At 47.5% G+C, this 16,835-nt stretch overlaps 1 protein-coding gene and 1 long non-coding RNA gene across 7 annotated transcripts in view; one reads left to right on the forward strand and one right to left on the reverse strand.

Annotated features, from left to right (window-relative positions):
- Nucleotides 1-2,408: 2,408 nt before the first annotated feature.
- LOC120886352 (uncharacterized) lies at nucleotides 2,409-4,467 on the reverse strand. Its single transcript, XR_005729315.2, has 2 exons — nucleotides 4,291-4,467; nucleotides 2,409-2,593 (listed from the first exon to the last, which is right to left on the reverse strand). It is a non-coding gene; the product is annotated as an uncharacterized LOC120886352 (long non-coding RNA).
- Nucleotides 4,468-4,512: 45 nt separating this feature from the next.
- The window catches only part of Elmo2 (engulfment and cell motility 2), a 39,470-nt gene continuing 27,147 nt past the window's right edge, over nucleotides 4,513-16,835 (forward strand). For 3 of the 6 annotated variants that reach the window (XM_021726351.3, XM_040275114.2, XM_040275116.2), the window contains exons 1-4: nucleotides 4,515-4,618; nucleotides 15,652-15,779; nucleotides 16,069-16,109; nucleotides 16,529-16,601. In XM_021726351.3, the coding sequence (XP_021582026.1) occupies nucleotides 15,702-15,779; nucleotides 16,069-16,109; nucleotides 16,529-16,601 (192 nt within the window). In that variant the 5' untranslated portion in view covers nucleotides 4,515-4,618; nucleotides 15,652-15,701. Of the gene's footprint in view, nucleotides 4,619-15,651; nucleotides 15,780-16,068; nucleotides 16,110-16,528; nucleotides 16,602-16,835 lie in introns of all 6 variants that reach the window. The other 3 variants (XM_040275117.2, XM_040275115.2, XM_078052046.1) reach the window with 3 other exon arrangements.

A 16,835-nucleotide genomic window follows, 5' to 3' on the forward strand; every position in this document is an offset into this window, starting at 1 on the left:
GGAGAAGGAGGAGGAGGAGGAGGAGGAGGGGAGGAGGAGGAGGAGGAGGGGAGAAGGAGGAGGAGGAGGAGGAGGAGGAGGGGAGGAGGAGGAAGAGGAGGGGAGGAGGAGGAGGAGGAGGAGGAGGAGGAGGGGAGGAGGAGGAGGAGGAGGAGGAAGAGGAGGGGAGGAGGAGGAGGAGGAGGAGGAAGAGGAGGGGAGGAGGAGGAGGAGGAGGAGGAGGAGGAGGGGAGGAGGAGGAGGAGGAGGAGGAGGAGGAGGAGGAGCGAATCCAAGGATGAAATGCCACAGTATGTTGTTCCATTGGGTAGTATAAAGAGAAAGACATACCCTTTGAGTCACACTGATTTGAGTACCAGACAGGCTGTGTGGTCTAAGCAAGTTTCTTTGCAATTCTAAACCTCAGTCTTACTCATCTGTAAAATGGTACACTCATATCCATTGAAAGTTGGCTGTTCTAAGTATAATGTATGTAACAGTCTCCAGTGTAAGTCTTGATGCATAGTAGATTCACAATAAATGCTGATTCTGCTTCTTTTAGAAGACAAATGTGAATTTTGACATTTAAGACCTACCATACCAGAATTCCTTCTCCTGTTTTGGCAGGAATTGGTTTTTTTGACGATAATTGTATGTGAGAAGGCACAGACTTAACCTATATGAGTGTTTAGAAAAGTTCAGACATTAGTCAAGTCCTAAGCCCTAGAGACTTTCTGGTTACCCGTGGCTTATTTTTATTCATTTATCCAAAGATGTAATAAACAAGATATTGAGCACACATCATGTGCCAGGCATGCTCAGGTGCTGAGGATATAGTTATGGACAAGACAGTTGGGGTCTCTGCTGTCACAAGGCTTAAAACTAATGCAGAGGGGCTGGGGATGTGGCTCAAGCGGTAGCGCGCTCGCCTGGCATGCGTGCGACCCGGGTTCGATCCTCAGCACCACATACCAACAAAGATGTTGTGTCTGCCGAGAACTAAAAAAATAAATATTAAAAATTCTCTCTCTCTCTCTCTCTCTCCCCCCCCCTCTCTCACTCTCTTTAAATTAAAAAAACTAATGCAGAAGTCAGAAAACAAGACAGCGATGTGACGTCAACTGCTAGGAGGACACAGAGCAGTTAAGAGAAGGGAACGGTGGTGGCGGGCTTTAGGAGTCAAGGAAGATTTGTTGGAGGCAGCATCACCTCGATAAAGAGGAGAAGAGAGCGTGGGAGTTGAGGAAGATGAGAAGGGAGTGATTAGGCCGGCCCTGAGCTGGGCTTCTAGTAGGCAGGGAGGGAAGTGAACTCACAAAGGGGTGACAAACCTCATAAATGTGGATCGTCACATGGATTAGAGAACTGGGAGGGTATTTCTACCAGTTCCGGTTTCAGATATCATTTTAGGGGAACTCAAAATACTATAAATACTTCACTCCCAAAATAAATACTTACTGAAAACTTTTAGACTTAATTTGTTGAGCACTTATTATGTGTTGGACATACCTTTTGTTTCGTTTATTTACCATATCTCTTCTAATTCTCTCGATAACCCGTTAAGGTTAGAACTGTTATTTTCCCCATTATACTGAGAGTCAGAGGGATCTGGTAACTTACCCAAGGACACAGAGCTGATAAGTGGCGGAGAGGTGTGCAGGATCACAAAGTTCAGGATCCTGACTGCCATGCTCCACCATATGCCACACACCGAGCTGGGATCATGTAACTGACATTCAGCTTCGGGTATTCCTCCTACTAGATCCCAGCCCGAGAACAGGGCTCCTGGCCGCAACTGCACAGTAGTAGCAGCTGGGGTGGAGGTGGAAGGATCTGGAGCTCTTCACTGGTGCACATGCAATGTTAGCAGAGTTGTCAATCCAGGAGCTGCCCTTCTTAGCCAAAGGGAAGACTTGTCACCTAAATTTGGTCCGTCAGACTCTTGTTCCAATGACTTGGACTCTGATCAGGGAGGGGAGAGAGGAAGCCAGCTACTCTGGGCATTCGGTGGGAGTGTGATGAGTTTGAGTTGCCTGGGAAATTTAGAGCGACCCTGTCTTGAAATAAAATAAAAAGGGAGAAAGGGAGGAGACTGGTATGTTTTGGCCACCTAAACTCCCAAAGCATCTGTGTTCTCTGTCCTTTCCTAAGGCTGATTCTCCAACTTCCCGTCACCACCATCAGTTACCCCCGGCCTGCCCGTGAACTCCTCATTTGTAAAGGAGCCAGAATTGGTTCCTAAGACTAAGGGGCAGGATCAAAGGACCAGCAATGGGCATAGCAGAGGGGAGACAAAGAATTGTAAAACCGAAGTGACCCTTGGATAAAGGTGAGGTCCGGGACTGGGGTGGGGCAAGGGAGGCACCCAGGACACAAAATGGTAGGAGTGAAAACAGGGTCCCCCCTCCTCCTTCCAAAATACTCGTGTCTCAAAGAGCAAAGATTATTTCTTTTTCATATTAAAATATGAAATGAGCGTTGCAGGGCGGTAGGGAGCTTTCGGCCCCAGGTGATCATTGGGGACCCTGGTACCCTCTGTGCCGTGACTCTGTCCTCCCCCTGCACATCGTCCTCCTCATTGTCCTCCTCATCATGTGGTCAGGGCTGGGTTCGCCTGGAGAGGAGAAAGGGCAGGGTGGAGGCAGCCCGCTGAGTTCAGACCCTGGCCCAAGGTTCCCGCATCACCCCACCTGCAAGAACTAGTTACCCACCAGACCTTCCCGGCCTCTGCACCTGGGAAACACAACCTGGGTAGCCATGGGGCCCTGGAAGGAGGGGAGAAGGGACTTTGGTGGATAGCTAGCCATCTCCGAGGCAGTCCTTGCTCCCATGAAGCCTACTTTCCAGAAGATTCTATTCTGAATAAAGGCTGCTGAGTTAAGTGTTGTGGGGGTTGAGGGATGTTCGTGGACTGGAGGAAACCAGGAAGGCAGAGAGATGGGGGAATGCCACTGAGAAGCTTAGGGGCCAAGGAAGGCCAAGACATGGCCTGTCATATTTTGAAGTGGCAGGAAGGACATGGGCTGGATCAGGTGGAATGTTCGTGGAAGCTCACAGAACAGGATGGGAGGCAGAGGAAAGTCCGGTTTGAGTCTGGCTTCTGGGCTGACCTCAGATTATCCTTAATCTTGCCAAGCCTTAGATTCCTTCTTTTTAAAATAAGTGTGATAACAACATCATTAATATAATAATGCACTAATAATGAGCAATAAAGTAATAATAACAATAAGGTTGTTGTGAAGCTTCCACAAACCAATGTCTTTGAAAGGCTTGGGTATCCAGCAAAGTGCTACAGATCAGGTGTGGACGAACCACTGTCCCAAGTCATCCCCTGCTTTATTTAATAAAGTCTCATTGGAACACAGCCGTGTGTGTGTGTGTGTGTGTGTGTGTGTATGTGTGTGCGTGTCCCCCCACAGCAACTGAGCAGACATGATGGAGACTTGTGGCCACACGTATGTCGGACCTGGACCTAAAGGGAAGTTTGAAAGTTAGTAATGGCTGAGCCTTGGCCTCCCGAGCATCACTTTATTCACCAGTAAAACAGAGCTAATAAAAATCAACCTCAGTTCCAAGGTGTTTAGAGGATCCAGCGAAACAACGCATTAGGAACTGTTTCACAGACTGTAAAGTGCCATATAAATGGTGGTCATTATTTAGTCCCCTTGCTGAGTATGGGTTTCTGCACAATAAAATGCCTATCTCCCAGGATTGTGAGAGGAAATAAGTGAAGTATAAACGTCGGACTCAAACAGGGAGGGGCTGCGCATCTCCAGCTGTGAATGTTGACCCTCTTTGGCCACAGTGTCCTCATCTGTAACAAGGGATCAGCGCACTCTCCACCCTACGGGATTGCAGCGAGCACTGTGGGACGTAGCAGGAGAGAGTCCTTGGCGAAGTGCCCGGCCTTGCTCCGATTCGCAGGTGCGGTGACGAATGCCACCTCCCCCGGATCCCTACCAACAGTACAGCTGAGCTGTACCCCTCTGCCTCTGCTCAGCGCCCACGGTCAGCCCTGGGTGCCGGTATAATTAGCTCCATCTCGGTAGTGAGCCGCGGCTGCTCACTGCCGCTGACACGACTGTCACCTCCCACTCAGTTCTCCAAACCAGTTATCCCCACTGTTGAGAGTGTGTCACGTGCCCACTGGGCACAGAACTGAGTGCCACCAGAAAACAGCTTAGTCCTCACAACCCTTGATGTGTCACAAGGAATCAGAGCCTCTTTCTCCATTCTTGGGATGTGCACAAAAAAAAAAAAGAAGAAGAAGAAGAAGAAGGAAGGAAAAAAAAGTTGGTGGGGGGAGTCTACCTCTTGGCGTTTGCTGGGAAATCACGTTCCTCCAGACCAGAGAGCCTGCCGAAGAAAGGAGACCTGTTTCTTTAAGAGGCCTTGGCTGGGGGGCGGGGACTGTCGGCGTTCCTTCACTCCCGCGCCGGCAGCTAGACCCGCCCCTTATTGAGTGACAGACAAGCATTCCAATTGAAGGAAGAGAGCTCAGCGTGACTGCGAAACGGAGCAATAGAAGCCCGGGCCGGCTTGCGAGGGGCGGAGTCCCAAGAAGGCGGGGCGGGCGGAGGCCGAAGGACCCGCGGCGGCGGGACCCGGGCGCGGGAGCTGGGCCTAGGTCTGCGCCCTGGTGAGTGAGGGGGGTGCGCCCGGGGTCCGTGTGCGCGGACTGCCGGGAGGAGCCGGCCGGAGGGACGCACGGAGGAGAGGCGGGTCCGGAAACGGGGTTCGGGGCTGCGGCCTGCTTCTGCCCCGGGGGCTGAGGGGTTGGAGAGGGCGGGCCTGGGCTGGACCCTGCCGGCTCCTCAGGCCTCTCGGGGTCGCGGCCCAGTAGGGCCAGCCGGGCGGGAGGGACCGCTGGCCTCGCCGGGGAGGGGTCGCCGGGTTGGAAAGAGGGCGGGCCGGCGCGGGGAGCCGGGGCTGGGCCGGGCAGCGCTCGGAGGGCGGAGGGTGGGAGCCCGGGGAGGGGGAGGCCGGGGGAGGGGACGCGCGGGGACTGGAAGGCGCCCGGGAGCGTTGGGGCCGGTGGAGCGCTCGGAAGCCCGGGTCTGCTCGGCCTCGCCGCTCCCTGGTGCATCACCCCGCCCGGTCCATCCTGCCGGCTCCCACCCATCCACTCTCCCCTCGGATCCCCCGCAGTTCAGGCCCCTCTTGGCGGACAGTTGCAGTGACCGACGGGTCTGCCCACAGCCCCGGTTCCCGTCGGCCTCGCGTCGGGCCCGGGGGGATTTGTTTCGAAATGCAGATCAGGTCGGACCCTTGGCTTGAGGCGGGCCGGCTTCCCACCCACCCTCGCAGGGTCAGCACTGGGCCCCCGCCCAGGCCCTGGAGATCTGGCTCCGTCTCTCCCCAGTCCCCCCCGTGTCCCAGTACCGTCCCCGCACAGGCCTTTTTTCTGTTCCTGGCAGCTCTTGGTGTCCTCTGGGGCTTTCTCTGAGTGTCCCTTCTCCCTGGTCTGGAGTCTAGTAAACTGTTCATCCTCCAAATTTTCCCTCAAGTATCACTTCCCCCGAGGAGGCGTCCCTGGTCCCTGACTCCATGAGTCAGTGCCCCGCTTTGAAAACCCTGTGTTCTCTTTCACAACACTTGCCCAACTGCAGTTTTACATTTATTTAAGAAAGTATTAATGTCTGTCTGTCCTACCAGATAGTAAGGCCCACAAGGAAGAAGACAATGTTGGGTTTTGCCCTTGGTGCCCTTAAGGCACTCTAGATATTTACTAAATAAATGAGTGCAGGGCTTAGATATATTGAAGAAGGGGGTGTGGATTGTGGTCCCTGACGTCTACCTGTGGGAAATGGAAACCAACTTTGGAATACTTTTTGTGTAGGAGGCTGGATGCTGAAGTGATGCTGTCCAATAGAAAATAATTCATATCACATGCTCAAAATTTTCTGGTTTCAACATTAAAAAAGAAGTTAAAAGAAACAAGTTCAATTAATTTTAATAATAATATTTTACTTAACCTAATATATTCCAAAATGTTAGTATTGCAACATGTGATCCATATTAAATAGTGTTGACGGGATATTTTACTTTTTTGTACTTAATTTTTAAACTCTGGCATGCATTTTATGCTTAGGATAGCCCATCTCACTTTGTAGTGGCCACTTCCCAAGTGTTCCATAGCTAGTGGCTGCTACATTGTGCTGTATAGTGCCAGACACTTTATATACCTCATAGTGTTTTATTCCCTCCAGAATATTTTGAGGGAACTATTTGTATCTTCATTTTACTGATTTAAAAAAAAAGAATATAGCTCCTAAAAGTTGTTATCTGCCAGGGATCATCGCAGAGTTTGTGAATGGAGGAGCCAGGACCAGGACCTCCATATTGAGTCTAGTTACTCTTTTTATACCTCGTGGTAGTGCCAAGGAAGTTATGAGGTACAGGAAGTGGGAACCAAACTTCTTAGAAACAATGGCACCAGTATATAGCATACTCTAGCTCATTCTATACCAAGGTAAGGTATCTGGATGTATTAGCAGCACCTGCCTTGGTGGCTTAGAAGTATGTACAGTTGATACAATTGAAGAAAAATACCCTGCAAGGCAGTCCTCTAACTCAGTCACCATACCTTGCCCAGCTGCACTAATAGCCCGACCCCGGGAGCTGGGTAGAAAACCTACACCTTGTACCATTTCAGAGGTGCTGAGAATACTAGGCTTAAGTTTACAGTCTGAGTTCAGCGGTTGCTTATTGAGTATCTACCATGAGGCCAGCACTGTTCCAGGCCAATGATGACTAGACAGTGAAAGTCGCAGCCTTCATCTTCAAGATGCTTACATTTCTACTTAGAAGGGCGAGACTGGATCACATCAAATAACTAAATGATGTGCAGCTCCAGAATCTGATTTGCTAGAGGCTACAAAGTGGTTGTGTGGCTAAGCTGCATGATGTATTTTTAAGCACAAATTGAATTTGAACTCTTCTAGTCAGGGCAGTTCCTTATAGTTTACTCAATTCCGATATGAAGGCTGTTTGTTGGTTTATCTTCTTACCTGTCTGACTGCTTAAAACGTTTGACTTTAGAACCCCATTAGGCATTCTGCTTTAATTTGACTCACTAGAAGATGTTTTTTCATCTCCAATTGTGTGTCAGGCATTGTATTGGCCTCTGCTCTGGAACTGAAATAAAAATAAAAGGTTCTTCCACTAGGAATAATAATAATGATAATAACAACAACATCTACAGATGCCTTGCCTTTTAGACTGATTTTTCTCCCTGATTGCCATCATATACCTTCTCTAGTTTTGTCACAATCTGGCAGTGGGTTTGTTTGTTTGCTTGTTTGTTTTTATGCTGGGGAAACATGGTTACAGTTTTTATTTTTTCTTCAAGTTCACACAGCTAGAATTCTGCTAGATATTATGCTCAATGCTTTATATATGTTTTCCTGTTGAATGGTCACACAACTTTGAAAGGTAGGTTTGGTTCTCATTCCCATTTTACAGATAAGGAAGTTGTTAATCCAGGTCTGTTCCATTCCAGAACACAAGCGCCTTAGCATTAACCTGCATTGCCTCACAATTCAAGCATTGGTAGAAACCTCGAAAACATCTAGTCCAGCCCCTACGTGTAGAGCCCATCCAGAGAGGCTTGTGTTTATGGCAAAGCTGTGCTGCAGAGGGAGGACTGAACCAGGAGTGGGGGCCTAGGTCTTCTTTTGTCTCTAACTGGTGGTGTGATGTGGCCTTGCCAGTGGCTCTGTCCCTTACTTCCCTCCCTTATAAAATTAGAGGGCTTGGCCTAATTTTATGAGAACAGTGCTGTGTTGTTATGGTCACTATTAAAGGAGTTGGACTCACAGCCTGGGATTTCAGTCATAACCCAGGCCTCTTCTCAGCCTCCCACTTCCTCTCCCTACTCAGGCTTCATCTCCTTGTGCAACCATGGTAATTTATTGAAGGGAAAAGTTTTTCTCTCCCGTTTTTGTTTGTTTGTTTGTTTATGGTACTGGGGATTGAACCAGTACCATTAAACAAACAAACAAACCACTGAGTTATATCCCCAGACCTTTTTGTTTTATTTTGAGATAGGGTGTTGCTAAGTTGCTAAGTCTGGCCTCAAACTTGTGATTCTCCTGTCTCAGCCTCCACAGTAAATGGGATTACAAGTTTGTACCACTACATTCATCAGGAAACAGGGTTTTTTTGTATGGAGGATTGAACCCAAGGGACACTTAACCCCTGAGCCACACTCCCAACCACTCCCCCACCCTTAAAAATATTTTATTTTGAGACAGGCCTTGCTAAGTTGCTGAGGCTGGCTTTGAACTCATGATCCTCCTGCCTCAGACTCCTGAGCCCCTGGGATTACCGGTGTGTGCTACGGTGCCTGGAAGAAAACGTTTTCTTAAAGTTCACCTGTATTTCTGTCTTGGTTTCTGTTTCCTCTTATTTCCAAAAGTGGAGGCAAGTAGTCTACAAATCCCTTCTAAACTTTCAGTTATTGTAGTTAAGGATTCGGAAAGGCCTAGATAATGGATAACCCTATCAGTAGTGTTCTAAAGGCAGTTAGGTCTGGGGAGAGCACAGAGGATATTTGTGGTATGGAATTCTGTGGACACAGCTGTATGTAGCGTACTGTGTTAAAGGCTCAGGGGACGGTTTAGTGGGGAGTAGATACAGGCTTCAGAGTCTTGCCCTCAGGTTGCTCATCTTCCTGGAGCATGGTTTCAATCCTGGGACCCATTAAAATCATCTGGGGAAGTTTTGGGGGATTGTTTTATTTTTGTTTTTGGTATGTACTAGGGTTTGAACCCGAGCTTCCCACGTGCTAGGCAAGGGCTCTGTCACTGAGCTACTTCTTGCCATCCCCCCTTTTTTGATTTTGAGACAGGATCACTTTAAGTTGACCAGGCTGGCCTTGAACTTGCAATCCTATTGCCTTAGCTTCCAAGAAGCTGGGATTACAGGGTGCACCACTGTGCCTGACTTACCACTAGTCTACGGTCTGCTTCCCAGACATTCCAACACTGGGGTGGTGTTGGCAAATTCTAAGTCAGGGGTCTGGGCTAGAGGGGTGCTTCTGCATTGGTACTAGCCCCAGAGATGCCCCCGCTGCTGGCATACAGATCCAGTTTTAGTAGCTAGGGAAGACTGCACATAGAGAATCACAGTAATGGGCCCAGTGAAGGGCTGTATGGAGGACTGATGCACAGATGAGGGTGCAGGTAGCTGTCCCTGAGGTAAAAGGGTCAGGAAGCCACAAGGAAGAGTGGTACCTGAGTGGGGCCTGGAAGGCTGGGCAAGATGTTGCCAGCAGAACAAGGCAGAGGGAACTCAGCACTATAAAGGTCCAGCCTAGAAGAACATGGTGTTTGAGGGACAGGTGGCCTGGTGAGACGGACTTGGTGTCTGCGAGGGTGAGTCTGAAAGCTAGTGTCACCCCAAAGGTGTGGTGAAACTGGAGTAAGTTGGATGCTGTCCTGAGCCTCAGCACTATTCTCTAAGCTTGGGAGTGTTACAGGAACGGTCTGCAGGAGGAGAGGAGCTGTGGGGGCTCTTAGGGTAGGAGTTGGGGGTGAAGCCACACAGTATTTGGTTCACACAACCTTCTCTCCACACTTTTCTCTGTGCAGGTCAGTGGTTTTTAACCATATCAGGTGAGTCCTGAGTTCACATCAATACAAAGGAGACCCTCAGCTGCCTGTGGTGTGGCGGTTCTTCCCTGGATTTCTAGCAGTGGTGTCAGGACCTGAGTCTCTGACCTGGAATCCCCCTCTGCACCTCGGCACATTGTGCTCATGCAGTGTGTGGACTAAGGGAAGTTGAGTCACTTGTCAGATGAGAAGATTGCAGAGGGGAAGCCTCTACTGAGATTGTGTTCTTGATTAGAAAATAGGGTGTGACCTCCAGTTGCCTTCCTGGTGAAGTTGTATTCTGTTGCAGGAAACATAAACCAAACTCACCCATGCCTCCCCCACTGAATCACAAGCCAAAGAACAGAACAAAAAGCACTCATCATCCTTACCCTTAAGGGAGTGGGGGAGGGAGAGGAGCTGGAAGCCTTCTGGCATCCTTCATCCAGAATTCCTTCTCTGGGAGGAGATCATCTTTCACTTCCTCCCCAAAGATAGGCTCTCCAACCTTCTGGCAGTTCCAGTTCTATGAAGCAGTCACTATAGGGGTGATTGATAAAGCCCCTGGGACCTTTTGTAATGGTGCTGATTTTATAAGCTCACTTTCCAGAAGCTGCTTAGAGATGGCTCCACTGGAGACACTGCTGTTCTTATTGTCTGTCTCCCCAACTTTGTTGAAAAGCAGAGCTTTATCCTCATACCTCACAGTAGACTCATCTTCAGCTCAGCCTCTTGTTTTGTGGTCTTTTTAACTTTCCAAGTCATCTTTATTTATGTAATGCTTTAAACGGGAGGGGTGGGGAGGGAACTGGGCGTACAGCTTAGTGATTGAGGGCTTGCCTGGCATTTGAGTCCCTGGGTTGAATCCCTAGCATAAAACAAACAAATAAATAAATAAAGAGGGTGGGAGGGAGAAGAGCTGTGAAATCCTGGCCATTTGCTATTGAACTACAGTCCTGCTGAGTGGTGGAATGAGAGGCTATTTATAATCCTGAGAATTTTGCAATGTTATTGAATTGCTTCGACCTAATTTCCACTTCCTTTATAAAATGAAAATGAAAAGAGTAAGCAAGCACGTGCTTGAAGGATTCCCTACAAGGAAACCCTTTATCCTAGGAATATTAATTATCTGAGAAATATTACTCTATTCTCATACCTCCTAAGATTTCCATAGAGAGAAAAGCAGAAGATATTTCCCTCTTTGTTTTAACAAAGTCAGAGGTGCTAAGACTGATTCTCAAGTAAAATTTGTTCTAATGTTAGAAAACATAAAACAAAATTATAAACATGGAAATACTGTGTGGTTGTGTTATAAGGTGTGGGCCTTCTGCAAAACTGAAGCAGCTGCAAAGGTCCCCTTCACTCGTATACTTAAAATCATGCCAGAAAGACTTGAGACCCGTCACTCAGACTAATAGGCATGAGTTTATTAGAAGGGATAGATAGGAAAGGGGAAAGGGGGACGCTCTCAGAGGAGAAGGGTGACATGCCTGTCCTGCCCTCCTCTTTTATTGGGGGTCCCAGGGAAGTTTCCAGAAAGTTCTACCCAGGTTTACCTCTTGATTTTTGATTGACAGCAGGATGACATCAGGCTTTCAAGACCCTGCTGTGCATGACAACTCTAGATCACTTTGGCCCATGCTGATCAGTTCTGATTGGAACCTGTTCTTACAGATTTTATGGTTAATGGGAATTATCTTTAAATCCCTGAATTCTGGAATCTGGTTTGTGTAAGGATCACATAAGTCTCCCCTTCACGATAACCTGTATTCTTTTTACCTGGCATTTTGGGCCTGCATTTCTCCTGCAGATTATTTGCAAAGAAATGTAACATATCCTGTTAACTTAAACTAGACAGGGCTGCAGGTAAATTGTTTTTTTTTTATGTGGGGTTCAGCACAGTGGACCCACTTTACAGAATTATTCCCTTTACCTCATGCTCCCATCACTCACCTCTGTCTGTTCCCTGCCAGCTGGAAGGCAGTGGGACACAGAGGTACAAGAGTAGAACTACTTGAACATTTCCTGCCATTCTTTCCCTTGGGAAGCAGACCTGTTTCCTAGGAGCCATTGTGTTTGTGCACCTTCACTGTTCACCAGGTGCCATGCTAGTTCATGAGACCACCCAGCTATACCTGACATGGAGGAAGAGCTAGAGAACAGGAGAGCTATGTCCATGTCTTGTTGAGTGTTACAGGGCTGTTCGCAGAAGCAGGGACAGAGGCCCCTATCCTATTTAGCTTTGCTGAGAAAGGTAGAGAAAGCTAAGGATGTTACAAAGAGAAGGTACCATCTGAGCTGGACTTTGAAGCTTGGCTAGGGGCATCTCTGGTAGTCAGTGAAGGAAGAAAATGTGCAGAGGTACCGAAGAGAACATGGCCTGCCTGTAGAAATCGCAGGTGGTCCAGGGAAAAGGCTGACCAGATTGCAGACTGAGCACTGCATGAAGTAATGTTTTTAGGCCATCAAGGACCTTTCTGCTGCAACAGAGAACCCTTATCATACAGGTCTCTTAGCATCATTGTGCTTTAACTTTAGATACACAAACCAGAAGTCTCTATAGAGTACCTGCTGCGGATTAGGTACAAAGCTCTCTGCTTTCACATGACTTTCCAAAAACACCAGACCACCGGGATCAGATTCTGGCTGTGCCACTTAACTAACAATGTGACCCTCAAAATGCTACTTCACTTTTCTGTCTGTATGGCGGAGATAACAACACACCATACAGGGTGCATCATGGATTAAGTGAATCAATATATGTACAGCCCTTAGAGCAGTGCTGAGCATTGTGTAATTGTTACCTAGCTAGTGTCATCATCAAAGGAAGTACTACTGTGTAGAGAACTGTGGTGCCAGGGCCTAACCTTGAGACCCAGTTCTTTTATGATGGACTGTTTGGTTTCTTTGGAGGAGGGCATGAAAGGAGATACATTGACAAGGAATTTCTCAACCCCTCTGAACTTTGTTTGCCTCACCTGTAAAATAGGAATGTTTTCCAGGGTTCTTGTGAGATCAACTATAAAATGCTATAATATGAGTACTTCAAAGTCACCGTATAACTGATCTGTTTGCAACAAGCCAGACTTATCAAAGTGGGTTTTGCTCTCATCAGTTTAGTGTTAATTAGGTGCGTACTCAGTGTCATTATCTTATGCTAGTGATGTTGCTCTATTTTCTTACCTCCACTTCAGAATTCTTCAGAGCTTGGGGTCAGTCTTGCTCTTCGCCTTTTTAGTTGCAGCAAACAGAAACACAGACTAGCTTAATTTAAGGAGTTGTGATGATAGAATGTCAGGAATATCAGGTAGCCCAAGCATAGGAAGTATAGCCATGGAATCTGGAAGGGCTTTTTCCAACTCTTTAGTCCCAGCAGCTGTGGCAGGGCTAGGGATAGTGTCGTGCAGCCCAGGTAGGCTGCCTGGGGTTTCTGGGAGAATGGGAGCTTATTAATATCTTTTGGGTAATCTGGGTTGTTGCAGATCTCTGACTTAACATGGGTGTGAGTTTTCAGAACTGCTAAGAACCATTCAGTGCTAGCTTTAACAAATGATGAGACATCCCAGGGAATGTCATATGGGACCAAGGAGAAAGTATATCTGTAAAGTACTGAGCTTTAGCTTATTTTTCTCCAGAGATAGAATTCAGAAAGGAGTTTTTAAAAATATGCAGTTTCTTAAATTAGGAGTTTCACTTTTATTTTTATTTTTTTGGTTAAGGACTTTACAATGGTATCTTCATTTGGATTTTTTAAGTTCTGCTTTACAATCATGGACTTAGACTCCGGAGCACTTGAGAAATGCTTTAGTTCTACACTAGAGAACTACAGTTCTGCTGCTGCAGAAGAAAATGGAGTCTTGGGTAAAGGGACCTGAACGCAGTGTGAGGGAACTAGGATTAGGTCCCAAGTCCTGGGGCTGTAAATCCAGTTGCTTTCCTCAGCGGAGAGTCATCCCAGCCTAGTGCTCTCTATTCCTACCCTGTCTACTTATTTTTAAAAGAAGAAACCAAACTAAGTAACAAATGGTCTAAAAAGCCATGCTGTACAAGGCATATGTGACGTATAGAAACAGGCACCACTCTTCTATGGTGATGGAAACCAGGAAGAGGTGGCCTTTGAAAGGACAAGAAGGAGGTTCCAGAGTATTTTGGGGGGTAATGAAATGTCCAGTATCTTATTGGAGGTAGTTGTGTTTCTACTATGTATATGTGTAAACACACACACATATTCTTAAGCATGTGACATTTTATTGTATGTAATTATATCTCAGTTTGTAGAAATGACCTCACTACTGTATAGTCCTGCCACCCAATTACAGCAGATGGACAGTAAGCTTAGGAGCCCACCTGCAGCACCCAGAGTCCCAGCACCACACCTAGCGTGAGAACTTCCTGCCTTGCCCTGGCTTTGGAGCAGAGCCTTTCAGCTGGAAGTTACACTAATGAGTCAGTTTGTTTTTAGAGGTGTGTTGTGTGTTAGGCACATAAATCCACATGAAAAGTCTGCGTGGAGCTGCAGAAGTTGTGGAAGCTTTGGGGGCCATCATGTCAGCCCATTTCAAAACCTTTAGCCTTGATTCACAGTGAACAGGAATTCAGGCCTGCTGAGGGGAGGAGGACGAGCCCTGGCCAAGTCAGCTCTCAAGTTCTGTCTCTCCTTCGCCACTTACTAACTGGGTGTTCTTGGCTGAACAGAACTCTGAGCTTTTCTTTCATCATCTTCAAATGGGGATAATAGCCCTATTCTGCCTACTGCATGGGCTACGGGGAACACTCAACAAAATAAACGAAAGCATTCTGAAAACCACTTATTTGACATGGCCAAGTCTTGGAAATGCTGATATGACATCTGGCTTCTGAAGTAGCCCACCCTGATCAGGAAATGGTTGTGAAAGCCTCCATCTTTCTGAAGCCTGTAGGTATGTAGGGAATGGGGTTTTACCCCCTTTTCACCAGGGAGATTTGTAGGTGCCAGGCTGTGAGAACCATCATCTGTTTGGGCTGAAAAATTGATAGCCCACATGAATAACAGCTTAGCAACATCTATGCTGCATGTACCAGGAGAGGCGGGTGGTCCCCATTAGTGAGGCATGAAATGCGGGTGAGTGGCTCAACCTTGAGATGCAGAAAGGTCTTTTTCATTAAGAGAGCGGCCTCTCCTGAATCTGTAGGCAGGCAGTGTAAATATACATTGAAATAATCCATCAGCCAAGGCTTCCCTTCGTCAGACCTTGGAGAGAGATTCTAGCTACTGCTTAGAATACCACTAAGCGATCAGAGTTGCCTAGGATACCAGTCACATGGGCCCATCTCCCAGACTTGCTCAAAATGATTTATTTTCCTTTATTTTAGAGAGAAGTGGGGGAGGGGGGGTCAGAGGTACTTCCAAAGCTTTGTCCTCCCATAGAAGGGCCTTTGTGTGAAAGCATCCTTCCCGCTTCCCTGCGCCTAAGCCCTCAGCAGCCCTTGCCCTTGGCAGTAGGGACTAAAATAGCATTTCCTGTCCCAGTTCTCTTCCCCATTTTCTGAACTCTGCATCATCCCACACAGAGGAGGTGCCACATTGTGTCCTTTGAGGGGAATGGAGTGGCAATTAAGTAATGGCAATAAGTAGGAAGGAGACCAGAGAGTATGTGGTTGGGCCCTTCTGAACTGGGGTCTTTCCAGGATGCTGCTGAACAGAAGTAGCCTGGCTTCTTCAGCCAACCACTCGACCAATAGGAGCCTGTCTGTTCTGGTCTGTCTTGGAGCATGTGCTTTTCTATCCCGAGGTCCCAAGACAGGAATTTGTGGAAAATTTGCTCTTCTACCACCAAATCCTCTTGACCCTTCAACTGAAGTGTCACATTGACAGATAGTGCTACTGGCTGAACCGTAGGTGGTAAATAGGTTTGTCCCAGTTCTTTTGCTGATTTAATCTGAAGAGACAAAGGCCCAAGGAGAGCTTTGGTATGATCTAGAAAAATTCAAACCAAGTAGTTCCATATGTGACTTCAGACGGTATCTCCAAAATAGATAACAAGAATGAAAATGAAGGCATACTCTTACTTTTTCCTTCTTCCCTGTTCTTTCTCCCCAGGCAGCCGTGTCTGTGTGTGTGTCTTAGAGAAGTAGGGCCCACTGGGAACGATGCCACCACCATCTGACATCGTCAAAGTGGCCATCGAGTGGCCAGGTGCTAATGCCCAGCTCCTTGAAATTGACCAGGTATGCTCCAGAAATGAGACGCAGCGCTGCAAGTAAAGGGATCTGGGGGTGTGTGGCAGAGGGAGTCTTTAGGCCTAAAGGGTAAGGACGCAACAGGAAGACTGAGCTTTCCCCCTGGCCCCACAAGGAAGTGGATCACAGTTTGGAAGAGGCTTTCTCCTCAACAAAAGCTGTCAGGAAATTATTCCCGCACCCCAACCTGGTCCTGCTTGGCAGCTCCTCTCAGAGCCTGGCACAACTAGCACATGATTGCTGGTAAAGGATCTCCCTCTCTCTCTTTTTCTTTCAGAAACGGCCCCTAGCATCCATCATTAAGGAGGTTTGTGATGGGTAAGTTAAAAGCCTAAAGAGCACCAAGTCTAAAGGGACTTTTCAGGGTATCCAGTTGGCAGTCCCTTGTGTGGGCTCTTGGGCTGTCTTGTCTTACCAAGAAAGAGTGCTTGATGAGGCTTCCTTGAGGCTGCTGTGAATCTTCATTTGCTCTCCCAAGTGCAGGAGTGTTCCATGGAAGTCCTGGAAGGGTCTAAGGCCCACCCTCAGTGGTGTGCACTTCTTTTGTGATACTACCCTTTACCAAAGGTGGAGGAGGTTATTTTCAACCCCTCAACCTAAAGCTTTGTTTTAATTCCACTGTGATCCAAACAAGACACCTAATCCCTTAAGCAACTCTATTGAAAGTTATTTATTTGCAGCTTCTGGATAGGCCCAAAGGAATGACCAAGTAAGATACGCCATTTTCTTTTGTGTAGGTGGTCGTTGCCAAACCCAGAGTACTACACCCTGCGATATGCAGATGGTCCCCAGCTCTACATCACGGAACAGGTTAGTACAGGGATGACTGAAGCAGTGCAGGTCTTAACATCCAGGTAGCTCCATTTCTTGGGTAAAGCGTTATTCCCTGGGTAAAAGAGACAGCGCCAGTCCTGCTCTCCTCCAGTGACTGGGAAAAAGTGAATTTGACTTCTGAGAGCCCAGGGTGCTTGAAGAGGCTCTCAGAAGGAACAAGCAAGAGGAGAGAGTCGGGCTGAAAAGCATCAGTGTCAGTTAAATTCATCC

The sequence above is a fragment of the Ictidomys tridecemlineatus genome, chromosome 5, assembly GCF_052094955.1.
Source record: "Ictidomys tridecemlineatus isolate mIctTri1 chromosome 5, mIctTri1.hap1, whole genome shotgun sequence".
Classification (NCBI taxonomy): domain Eukaryota; kingdom Metazoa; phylum Chordata; class Mammalia; order Rodentia; family Sciuridae; genus Ictidomys; species Ictidomys tridecemlineatus.